Here is a 12,450-nt window from a genome sequence, read left to right on the forward strand (position 1 = left end):
TATGCATGTAAATGTGAGAAGGATTTTTTTTAAATTTTTTTTTTAGTCCAAAGTTGGGGGTGCGGTTAATACACGGGTGCGGTTAATACACCGTTACTTACGGTATGCTGGTAATCGGCCGGTGCGAAACTGCATTAGCGCCAAACTCCGCCCTAGTCCTAGTCTAGTGGAGTAACCTAGATCTAGACTAGAGTAAAGGGGATAAGCCCGTCAGTCATGAGGACCATAAGTCATAATACTAACTGGTCATAAGGACCGCTAGTCATAACGTGTAAAATCCTATACCCAAAAGCTCGCTAGTCATAATAGGCAAAAGGGGTCACTAGTCATAAGGTCATAAGGACCATGAGTCATAAGGTCCGATTTTCATAATGCAAGATAAGGTTCGCTATTCATAATGGACCATAAGGGTAATTGATCATAAGGATCGCTAGTCATAATCAACAATGAGGGTCGGTATTCATAATACTAGATAAGGGTCGCTAGTCATAAAAAGGAAGAGGCTACATTAATCATAAGGGTCGCCAGTCATAATAGTGGATGAGGGTCGCCAGTCATAACAGTGGATGAGGGTCGCCAGTCATAATACTAAAAGGGGTTCGCCAGTCATAATAGTAGAAGGGGTTCGCCAGTCATAATGGTAGATGAGGGTCGCTATTCATAATGGTAGAAAGGGTTCGCCAGTCATAATAATGGACGAGGGTCGCCAGTCATAATAGTGGATGAGGGTCGCTATTCATAATAGTAGAAAGGGTTCGCCAGTCATAATAATGGATGAGGGTCGCCAGTCATAATACTAAAAGGGGTTTGCTAGTCATAATAGGAGAAAGGGTTCGCCAGTCATAATAATGGATGAGGGTCGCCAGTCATAATAGGAGAAAGGGTTCGCCAGTCATAATAGTGGATGAGGGTCGCTATTCATAATAGTAGAAAGGGTTCGCCAGTCATAATAATGGATGAGGGTCGCCAGTCATAATAGTAGAAGGTGTTCGCCAGTCATAATGGTAGATGAGGGTCGCTACTCATAATAGTAGAAGGGTTCGCCAGTCATAATAGTAGATGAGGGTCGCCAGTCATAATAACAGATGGGGCTCGCCAGTCATAAATAACACATGAGGGTCGCCAGTCATTATAGGAGAAAGGGTTCGCCAGTTATAATACCACTTATCAATTTCATGTAAACATACCTGTAAATCGCGTTGAATTGTTATGTAGTATGTTATGTAGTATGTATTTAACTTCCTGTTATCCTTTCAGTCATTCACCTTCACTTGTTTTCAAACTCCCCCAATGTCATCTTAAAATCCCAAAACGCCCAACACCATTTAAATCCTAAACCTTGACCATTAATGACCAACCCCCAGTGACGTCAGCTAACTTCAAGGAAGAAGTATGACTCACACTTCCAGCCCGAGTCACTTGCACAGAGCATCACCACACCCCTTATACCAGAGAAAGTTTGATAGACAGTTACCTATAGACCAATCAGAACAAGTTTACACCCCCCACCTTAAATTGTTACACCCCCCAAAACTAATGATATAAATAAGACTGTTTGATTATTAGAGAATAGAATACAGAAGAATACTAGACCTACGCTCATCCAGATAGAGAATCGGAAATGTACACAATTACATAATCAGCTAAAATATTACAAACATGCAGCAGCACTGGCGTAAATCCCGGGGGATGGGGGATATACCCCCCCCCCCACTTTTCAAGGAGGGGGAGATGGCCTGTACAAACATCCCCCCACTTTTTACGAAAGAAATGAAAAAAAGAATCACAAGAGATAATTGTTCTGTTGGTGAAAATTCTTCCTAAAATACCGCTAAACAAATAAAAAAAATATTATTGAATCATACAATGCAAATAAAGAGCCAGTTTGCCATTTCCAAACGAAATACTTATGTCCTTATTATAACATTGAAGAGAAACCCCCGTTTCTTCCAATTCATCAATGTTGGGGTCTTTGGGAAGGGATTAAGATGGAATGTCAAAAAAAAATTGAATGTAATCTCTAATAAATCCATTAAACCATCATGGGGTAAAAAAGATAATATTGGAGGGGGTTGCCGTATGGACACACAGTGGCGTAACTAAGGGGGGGGGCATGGGGGCACGTCCCCCCATCAGCTGAACAGAAAAAAACGGGGAAAAGGAGAAAAGAGGGAGAAAGGAAGAGAAACGTAGCGGGAAAGAAGAAAATATTATTCATTATAATGTTATATTATATTATATTATATTATAATTATGTTATGTTACATTACATAAGAAACATTTTAATCATACTTTTATGAAACATAATTTGCCCAGGGCCTACATCTTCATTGTTCCTGGTGCTCGCATTGTCTGTTTCACGAGATATATAATCCTGTTGTACTAAAACATCCCGTTTTCAAGTCAATATAGACCAAATATGTTTCCTAGCACTTGAGTTATCATTGTTTTATTTAGTGACATATGCTTCTTTTTCATGACTCAAAAAGTGATTGCCCCATGTTAAGGTCTTCGTATATATATGAAACATTTCCTTCCGTGATTACGTTCGCTTTTAGTGGATTGGTGAGATATGTCAGCTCTTCATGAATTTCTAAAATCTGTCCTTAAAATGTCCCTTCTTCTGATCTGAATATCAACAATTTTCAGCTCTCGCTCGCATGATTTGGTTAATGAAATACGTATATGGTCCTAGTTGATTCCTACAAAGAAACCTTAGAATGCCCCACTTCAGGTCTATATTATCTAAATTTTCAGCTCGCGCTTCGCGCTTGCAATATTTGTCAGATGCGTATGATAATCATGATTACAATGACTACAAAAATTGTTTCATGTGTTCAGATGTAATTCTAATAAAATCAGCAAGCGCTTAGCACTCGCATTAGATGACTATGGTGAGATATGCATACTTTTAATGGATTCCTAAAATATATTCCTTAAAATCTCGCTGTTTGTGGTCTAAATATACGAAAATTTCAGCTCGCGCTTCGCGCTCGCATTGCTTAGCGAGACAAGTACCTATCATGATTATAATGTCCCTTTTTAGGTGTGAAATTAAACAAACAGCTCGCGCTCGCATTATTTGATCAGCGAGATACATATCCGTTTAATGACATTGACCTTGAAATGTCTCCCATGTTAAGGTCTTCGTATATATGAAACATTTCCTGTCCGTTATAAGGTCAGTGATTCAAATATTTTGCTGGTGCCCCCCCCCCCCATGCCGTGACCCACGGTACGCCACTGTGGAAATATCAGTGACAATTCCTTGAATATCTAAAAACATGATTGCAAAAAAATGCCAAAATATTTCAGTTATCCCCCCGATCCATCAACACGGATTAACGCCAGTGTGCAGCAGTCGAAATGCATTGTACAATATCATTTATAAATATTAAAAATAAACCCGGGCCTAATAGTCCCCCTGTGGAATTCCAACTGTTAAATCAATTGGGTTTGACTGTTTACCATGACATCTTACTGATTGCTTGCGGTTTGTAACTTTTGAGCCACAAAAGTTCTGTACCAGGTACCCCATACTTTTCTAATTTCAATAACAACATTTCATAATTAAGTGTATTAAGATATATCTATAAAAAAACAAAACAGCGCCTACCATTTCGTGATTATTAAGTGCTTCATACTAGTCATCTAAAACACGATGGAGACAAGTTACTGAAGAGTGATGTTTTAAAAAAGCAGACTGATCACAAGTTATCAAATCATTGTCAATAAAATAAGAATGAAGACATTTCTGAACTAATTTCTCCATAATTTTGGCAAGATGGCATACAACTGATATTGGTCTATAATTTGAACATGAATCATTTGACCCCTTTCCATTATAAATAGGTGTTAGACTTGAATACTTTCAGTCATCAAATACAATTCCATTTTTTAAAGAGAAACTATAAAAATACAAGTCAACGACGAAAGTATGAGAGATGATGATATATTAGTTTACTATCAAAATCTAAAATGTCTAAGTTGCTTTTCTATTGCAACTAAGATTAGATAAAAGCTTGAAACCCTCACTCTCGGATATAATGTTCATATCAAAAGTATGAATACATCTTTGGTTCTTCCAATTCGGTAGTGTGCAATGATTAAAAGAATTAGTAATATTTCGTCCAACATTAGCAAAGTGTTCGTTTATGTTTTCAGGACTTAGGTCATTATGAACAGAGTTTGAATATTTCAAATTACCAGTAGCCATATTAAGTTCTTTCCAAAGCTTTTTAGAGTCATTTTTAAACTTAGGTGAAATTTCAATACGGTATTTCTTTTTTGCTTCAGGAATAGACGAGAGAACTTTATTTCTGACTTTACGATATTCATCTTTAAATTCATCGTTATCATCAGACTTGTCTTTAAGGTAGTCACGTTGATATATAAATCGGATGTAAAATTTAAAAATGATATACAATTTTAATGTTTCGCTTTAAAAAAAAAAATAGTTCCAAGCACTACTCAGTGGCATGCAAATGAGACAGTTGATGATGTCCCTCAATCACTATTTCTTTTATTATATAATAGGCCTATATCATTTTTTCACCAATTTGACTGAACCACCATTGGTTATATAACAATGGTTTTTTCCACATATTCAGGGAGGAATAACACCCTGTTTTCTTGACAGCGAGGGGAAAATAAGAAAAAAAAATTATATTCATTAAATAGAATACAAAAGAAATAGTGAGTGGATGATGTCATGAGTTGCCTCATTTGCATACTCATTTGCATGTGCACTGTTTTGTGAAATTAGGCGAAATTTTAAAATGCTATAGGCCTAACTTTCTTATTTTACATCCTATTTTGGTAAAATCTTCACTGTTATTCTTGTGGGATTTTTCTCTTTTTATTCAAAACAACTTTTTGTTAAGGTGAAATTGTCCTTTAATGTGGATATAAAAAACATAACAATCATTGAAACACAGTTTCACAACATTATAGGCCCATGAACGGCAAAACGCTGTTTTGTGTTTATATGTAGGTGGCATGCGCGCAATTTTTTTTTTCATTTCTGCTGTACGTAAAAGGGATTCTAGTTTTACAAAATATAAAATATTTATATGATATATATAGGCATCTTTGTTTTACAAAGTATTATCTTTAATCATAATTCGACCGTATGCCCCGGACGTGCCCTTGCCATTAGAAGAAAAACAGTACATTAAAACAGAACATATGAAAAAAAGAGAAAATAACCATCACTGGAGTGAATGGGCATATTTCAAAACAGTTTTCAATTCATCTGTTTAGTACAGCAATTTACTTTACAAAAAGGCCATTAGTGAAAGAAGAGGGGGTCAACTTGGGCAAACAATCATGCTGGGCCTTTTTGCCTACCCCGCGCCGTGATCGGCGGGCATGGCTATAGGCCTATATGTAACGGGAAGGGGGAGGGGCAGTGGCCACAACAGAAAATTCAAAAACCTACATTTTTTCATTGACAATTTAAAAAAATTCACCGAATGTGTATATGAAATCTTTCTATTTCATTTTAGAAAACTGAAAAAATGGTTTCTTGGCCATCCCACCAAGCCACCGGATCGAATATTGCGTAGGGGCCAATGAGAAGCCAATGCCCTTTTGAAAGAAAATTGGGCATAAAATGCCCCTTGAATTTATTGAATCATGGGAAAGCGACAAAAAATCATCTTATAATATAAAAAATTAAGATCTCGCAGCAACTTCCCCGAAAAAGGGGAACAGTTTGAAAGCAGGTATTTTACAAAGGGGATTTTTCATCCTGAAAATGCAAGTATTATGCTTTTGAAAAAGGAGTACTAGTAACACCCCCAGGGGGGAAAACAGGAGATATATTACAATGGCGGGGGAGATGCCCCATTTGTCCTCATTTAATTTCCACTGTCCCTGTAATTTTATTCCAACTTATACTGTATTGAAATTTGTTGATGCTGGCGCCATGCTGTTGGCCGGATGATCCATCGATGAGCATGCATATATCACTGTTAATTCGTCGCACACATACGTTACCGTACGCAACGTTGCCAGAACTGGCATAATTATGCTTTCTGGCATGATTTTGACCCTTTCAGCATAATTCATTATACCTGGCATAATTTGGCATAATTAGCCTTTTTTGCTGGCATAATTTCGACCCTTTCAGCATAATTTGGCATAATTAGACTTTTTTTAAGCAAAGAATCTTGCATAATAATATATATATTTAGTATAATTTTGATTTTTTCTTTAAATTGAAGATTGATGTTTTTTGTTTGCTTGTCGATTTTTTTTCTGGTACGAAATCCCTTATTTCTGGTTGAAGACCCTTTTTTTTGCTTAATTGTCAAATTTTTTGGTGGACGGTTTTGCCCCCCCCCCCTTGTGGAAAATCCTAGGTACGTGTTAAGGGTCCAAAACGGTTTGGCATTATTTTTTCGCAATTTAGCATAATTTCGCTGCTCCGCTGGCATAATTGGATTTTTTCACTGGCCACGCTGCACATACGTGTTCCGTATGACCATCATTGGTCCATGTGATTGATCTACTATTATGAATAGCGACCCTCATCTACTATTATGACAAGCGACCCTCATCCTCTATTATGACTGGCGAACCCCTTTAAGTATTATGACTAGCGACCCTCATCTACCATTATGACTGGCGAACCCCTTCTACTATTATGACTGGCGACCCTCATCCATTATTATGACTGGCGAACCCTTTCTACTATTATGAATAGCTACCTTAATCCATTATTATGACTTGCGAACCCTTTCTACTATTATGACTGGCGACCCTCATCCACTATTATGACTGGCGAACCCCTTCTACTATTATGAATAGCGACCCTCATCCACTATTATGACTGGCGAACCCCATCTACTATTATGAATAGCGACCCTCATCTACCATTATGACTGGCGAACCCCTTCTACTATTATGACTGGCGACCCTCATCCACTATTATGAATGGCGACCCTTATGATCAACGAACCCTTTCCCTCCTTATGATTGGCGACCCTCTTCCTTTATTATGACTAGCGACCCTCTTGTTTGATTATGAATGGCGACCCCCATCGTTGATTATGACTAGCGACCTCTATGAACAAAGCCCCTTATGAATAGCGACCCTTATGACTATTATGATTAGCGGTCCTTATAACTAGCGGGTATTATGACCAGTGGTCCTTATGACTGGCGGGTGGACCCCAGAGTAAAGACAGTTGAGTTTTAGTGAAGTGCCCAAAAATATTGTACACATTAACTTAAGCATAATTTGGACCAAAACAAAAATTTAAATAAAAACATTGAATCAAATAAAAATCATGTACATGTATATTTCCGGAGTACTAGTAGTACTAATGTTGAATATTTAATATCATAAAAAAATAGAATCGAAAAAATTATGGTCAACGGAAATTATTTACTAACACTTGTACCAGAGGCTTGTTTTTGCCAAAAATCAGATGCAGTTTCCAAATGTCGGATGCGTATAGTTGTGCACCGCGATTAATTTCAGCGATTTAAATCACGATGTAGACCCCAAAATGATTGCTTGTTAAAATAACTTATTTTAGCTACGCAAATGCTGATTTTAATTATTACTATCAATAATTTTGATATAGAAATTGGTAAATAATGATAATATACTTACCAAACGGATCTCTTTCGACTCTGAACATCGGACGTCTTCGCTCAGTTGCGCGACTTCGTTCTAAAAACGAGCGCGCATGCGTCAACAGCACGCATTTACCATTCAATTGGCCGATAAGGCCCGATATGTCAGATGTTTGGGATCGTGCCATATTTGGAAGGGTGTTGGATTTCCTGCCGTAAGGAACCCCCGCAGAGGCCAGTGCAGTTTTTTTTGGCGATAGATCGAAATGTGTGATTTTGGCAGCGATATTTCCGGCGGAAATCACTTCCCTCTTTAGAGATTTTTTTTGGTCGTCGATCTTTTGGAGTCCATAATTAGCGAGGGTCATAAGAATCTCTGGAAGTCAAAATCATGGATTTTACCCCTGGATTTAACCCCTGGAATATTTTTTTTTGAGCAGCAACTTGGATCTACTGTGTGTCACTCGTAAACCCCGACCATTCGCCATACAGGGAAAGGTACGGGGTGGGACTGTTCTGAGACTAGTGCCACTTCCAGTCTCTTTTATAAGTAGGAAAAGAGTCTGATATACCAGTTTTTGTGTTGACCCAAACGTAGATTTGGTTTTACTTAAAGGAGAAATATATTGATTATGAATATGGCCTTGTTATATATCAGTGGAAAGGTAATGATGTGGGGATTATCATTTGGTCATTCAAAAAATAACGAAAGTAATACATAAGGTGGAAATCGCCGATTAAAAAGCGCTAAAATGCCTCTTCGAAATACACCTCCCATCGGTCTCTGAATTGACTCGAATTTGATGACGTGTATGAGTGTACAAGAGAGGTGATTGGCTCTCCCACATCAAGCTCCACTTGCATGCAAAACCTGTTGCGAGGGTACGTTTTCTCCACACTGTCACTGAATACTCTGATCGCGAAATGAAAGAAAACCCAGAAGTTTATCTAGATTTTTGATTTTGAAGATGAAGAGAATGATGATGAAGTTTCTAGCTCTAGTGACGTGGATGGAGGTAAATTAGGGGAATTACGCCTGTGATGATGAGTCGGACAATTCAACTTGCATGCCGATTCGCTACCAACTCATGCAGCTGCTAGTGCTAGCTGCCCCGGGGGGGCCACTTCCATTCACGAGTGGATACCATGCGCGACCATGGGGTCTCGAAAAGCACCGTAAACACGTAATTTCCATATTCTGAAAATGCACCCCTTAACAAGTATTGGCGCGTGAAACCCTACCCTTAACAAGTATTGGAAACAAAACGATACTCTTGGCAAATATTCCCTGAAATGAACCCCTAAACAAGTACAGGAATGTTTTATTGTTACGGGTCCTTCGGTCGTCGGCTTTACCTTATTTGGTTTAGTACGACCCCACTTTCTACACCTCGCGCAAATCGGACTCTATAAACACGAAGTGTTGGGGCAAAATGGACATCCTTTATAAAACATTTTAATTTTGTTTTATCATTCCCGCAAATTCGACCCTAAACACGTAATTTTCCTAGCGAAATAGACACCCTTTTTTCATTATTTTGTGTTTTTGACACCCTTATCACGTTACGTACGTAACGTGCCCTATCGTGAAAAGGACATCCTTTTTACGTGTTTTTTTGGTCGCGCATGGTATCCACTCATCAATGTAAGTGGCCCCCCCATCCAAAATGCCGATTGAGAGCTGTGCAACACGTGCATCTACTCTCTCAGCCAAGGCGAGCAAGCAATGTGTGTTTGTGATGGTTTGTTTACAATCACATACTAGCTATGCATGTTGGGGATGATCTTTTACATCTAATTTTAATTTACCTCAACTTTTTGCTTCAAAAAAGGTTTTATCTTTAATTTAAAAATAGTACGAGGTGTTACTATATTTTTATATAGATAAATAATTCCCGAGTTTCGTAATTTTGTCAAAATAATGAGATAGAAATTATATCTAACAGAACGAGTGACAATTTATCCCAGCCACGTGAAGTTTATCGTCGGTGCATATCGTCTGCTGCTATTCGTTGAGTTGATTTGCCTTCAGGTTCGGATATATTCACTTGTTTGTAATTACAGTTAAATATCATTATTTTCCTTCTTTAGAGTAAATCTTATTGACAGAGGGAAGAGACTCTGTCTGGATGGTCAGGATGGAATTCATTTTCATGGATTTATTTTGGCCCGCGGTACGTGCAGCTAGCACTAGCAGCTGCATGAGTTGGTAGCGAATCGGCATGCAAGTTGAATTGTCCGACTCATCATCACAGGCGTAATTCCCCTAATTTACCTCCATCCACGTCACTAGAGCTAGAAACTTCATCATCATTCTCTTCATCTTCAAAATCATCAATTTGAAAATCCAAAATCTAGATAAACTTCTGGGTTTTCTTTCATTTCGTGATCGAAGTATTCAGTGACAGTGTGGAGAAAACGTACCCTAGCAACAGGTTTTGCATGCAAGTGGAGCTTGACGTGGGAGAGCCAAGAACGTCTCTCGTATATTTATACACGTCATAAAAAAAACCCATTTCGCGGACGCAATTGTGCGTGTTTGAAGCATTCAGAGAGAGAACTTTAAACTGTCAATTAAGTGAGTTTCATCGGTCTCCATGATAAATGATGTACACCCTCGAGTTCTTCTTATTTTCCCCTTTAATTTGATACATAATTCTTCATTTTTATGATTTTCAATATATTTCTACTTTAAACAGGATTCCAATGTCCAATGAGTGAAATATCGTTCTTGATTGTCAGATTGTTTTCAAAATCGTGTAAAATCATCAGGAAACTTTTCATTATTCTCGTCTGGCCAATAGTCTCCTACGTAGTACCTCAACACGCCCTCCTGGATGGTCACTCGATTGCTCAAGCAATGAGGGGGCACACTTATTGTCAATGATTATTCTGACAGATGCAGTTTACTAGTGAGATATTTTTTACTGATTTATTTAGTAAATACAATTGCCTATTAATAGTCTGGTGACTTGTTTCCTTTTTTTCATTTCTCTCTCCCTGAATTAAAAACTATATCTCTAATATGAAATCTCTTTTTCATCTCAAGTCAAATACTGCCTACTAACCAGCAATGAGCGATCCATCATCGAATCTTAGAAAAAACAAGAAGACACCATTGCCGGGTGTGAAGCAAGCGCATGGGTAAGTAATATCTAATTTTGTTACTTGTAAATGGTATAGATGTAATAGTTATACGTGTTGTAGTTCAAAATGTGTTACATGCAAAGTATGGTTGCACATAATTAAAAAAAATTATGATGGAAAATCAATTTGAACTAGTCTGGATACACTAAAAAAACGAGTAAGATACCCTTCACATTTCTCTGGGGTGGTATTTTGAAAAGAAAGTTTCAATTTGAGTAGGTTTTCCATTAATACGTCAGAATATCTGTCATTTCTTAATTCTCTGTTGTGTTTCTTCTTTTTTTACACCCCCCCCCCTCTCCCTCCCTTCTAGGCAAAGGGCTGTACCATTTAGGAGTCAACCAGCTGACTTTCTGGGTAAGTTATAATGATGATGACGATGATGGCAATAAAAAATCTTTGTTTAAAGCAAGAAGTTTTTTAGGACTGGTGTAATGATAAAGCTAATATTTGATTCATGCAGCTTTCTTTTTGCAACAAAACTTGTTTAAAGGTCAAGTCCACCCCAGACGAATGTTGAATTGACTAAATACAGAAAATTCAAACCAGCATAATGCTAAAAATTTCATCAATATTGGAAGTAAAATAAGAAAGTTAAGACATTTTAAAGTTTTGCAATAGTTCTCAAAAAACAGTGATATGCACAACTCAGCGACATGCAAATGAGACAGATGATGATGTCCCTCACTATATTTTTTGTTTTTTTATTGTTTGAATTATACAATATTTCATTTTTTATAGATTTGACAATAAGGACCAACTTTACTGAACCATATAGTATTAAACAATGCTATCCACATGTTCAGGGAGGAATTATTCATTGTTTCACTTGACAATGAGGAGAAAATTAAAATATTTCATATAATAAAATACCAAAAAAAAACAGTGAGTGGATGACATCATCAGTCTCATCATTTGCATACTGACCAGGATGTGCATATAACTGTTTTGTGAAATTAAGCATAACTTTAAAATGCCATGACTTATTATTTTACATCAGATTTTGATGAAATTTTCAGTGTTATTCTTGTTGGATTTTTCTCTTTTATTCAAACCAACTTGTGTTGTATAAATAGAATACCGGAATGTGTTTCTGCCAGTTTCATTGGAAACTGAAAAGCTGTTTGTGTTGAAAATATAAGAATAGCACACATCCTGTTTTGCAGAAAAAAACACATGATTGGAAATATAAATACATGTATCAAAGCTGCATTATGTCCAGAGGTTGGTTAAATGCTAATACTGATAGATTCAATATTTTAAAAAGTTACAGTTCTTAAATTTACATAGTGGATGCGGTAAAATGGCTTTAATAACTAGGCCTCCAGCTTAGAACCTGCACTTCCAGCAAATGTGGAATTCATGATAAAATATTTTGAAAATACACGCTTAACTGGTCATCATATTATTGTACATGTAGATCTTAATTGATCTGAAAATTATTTTTAATAAAAATCCATATTTCATTGTTTGAAATAGAAATCCTCTGAAAATTCACATTGCTCAATTGATTGTGGGTCCAGCAGCCACAGAGCAGCCCCAGATTGACGTACATGTAGCTCTATCTCTTGAATTGTTGAATGCCAAACAGAGTAGGAGCAATTCCCATCTTTTAGTGTCTTTTGGTCTCACGTGGCCAGGATCTGGTTCATTTACAGACCCTACTCTGTGAAATCATGGAATCTATTTAAACTGCAAATGGTCACAGCGATGATC

General features: G+C 37.2%; 1 protein-coding gene across 1 annotated transcript in view; it reads left to right on the forward strand.

The window, feature by feature from the left end:
- LOC129258641 (UBX domain-containing protein 11-like) overlaps nt 1–12,450 on the forward strand; it is a 75,337-nt gene that overhangs the window by 13,986 nt on the left and 48,901 nt on the right. Inside the window, exons 2-3 of the mRNA XM_064098817.1 lie at nt 10,637–10,731; nt 11,048–11,091. Coding sequence (XP_063954887.1) covers nt 10,661–10,731; nt 11,048–11,091 — 115 coding nt within the window. The 5' untranslated portion in view covers nt 10,637–10,660. The remainder of the gene's footprint in view (nt 1–10,636; nt 10,732–11,047; nt 11,092–12,450) is intronic.

Source organism: Lytechinus pictus, chromosome 4 (assembly GCF_037042905.1).
Source record: "Lytechinus pictus isolate F3 Inbred chromosome 4, Lp3.0, whole genome shotgun sequence".
Classification (NCBI taxonomy): Eukaryota; Metazoa; Echinodermata; class Echinoidea; order Temnopleuroida; family Toxopneustidae; genus Lytechinus; species Lytechinus pictus.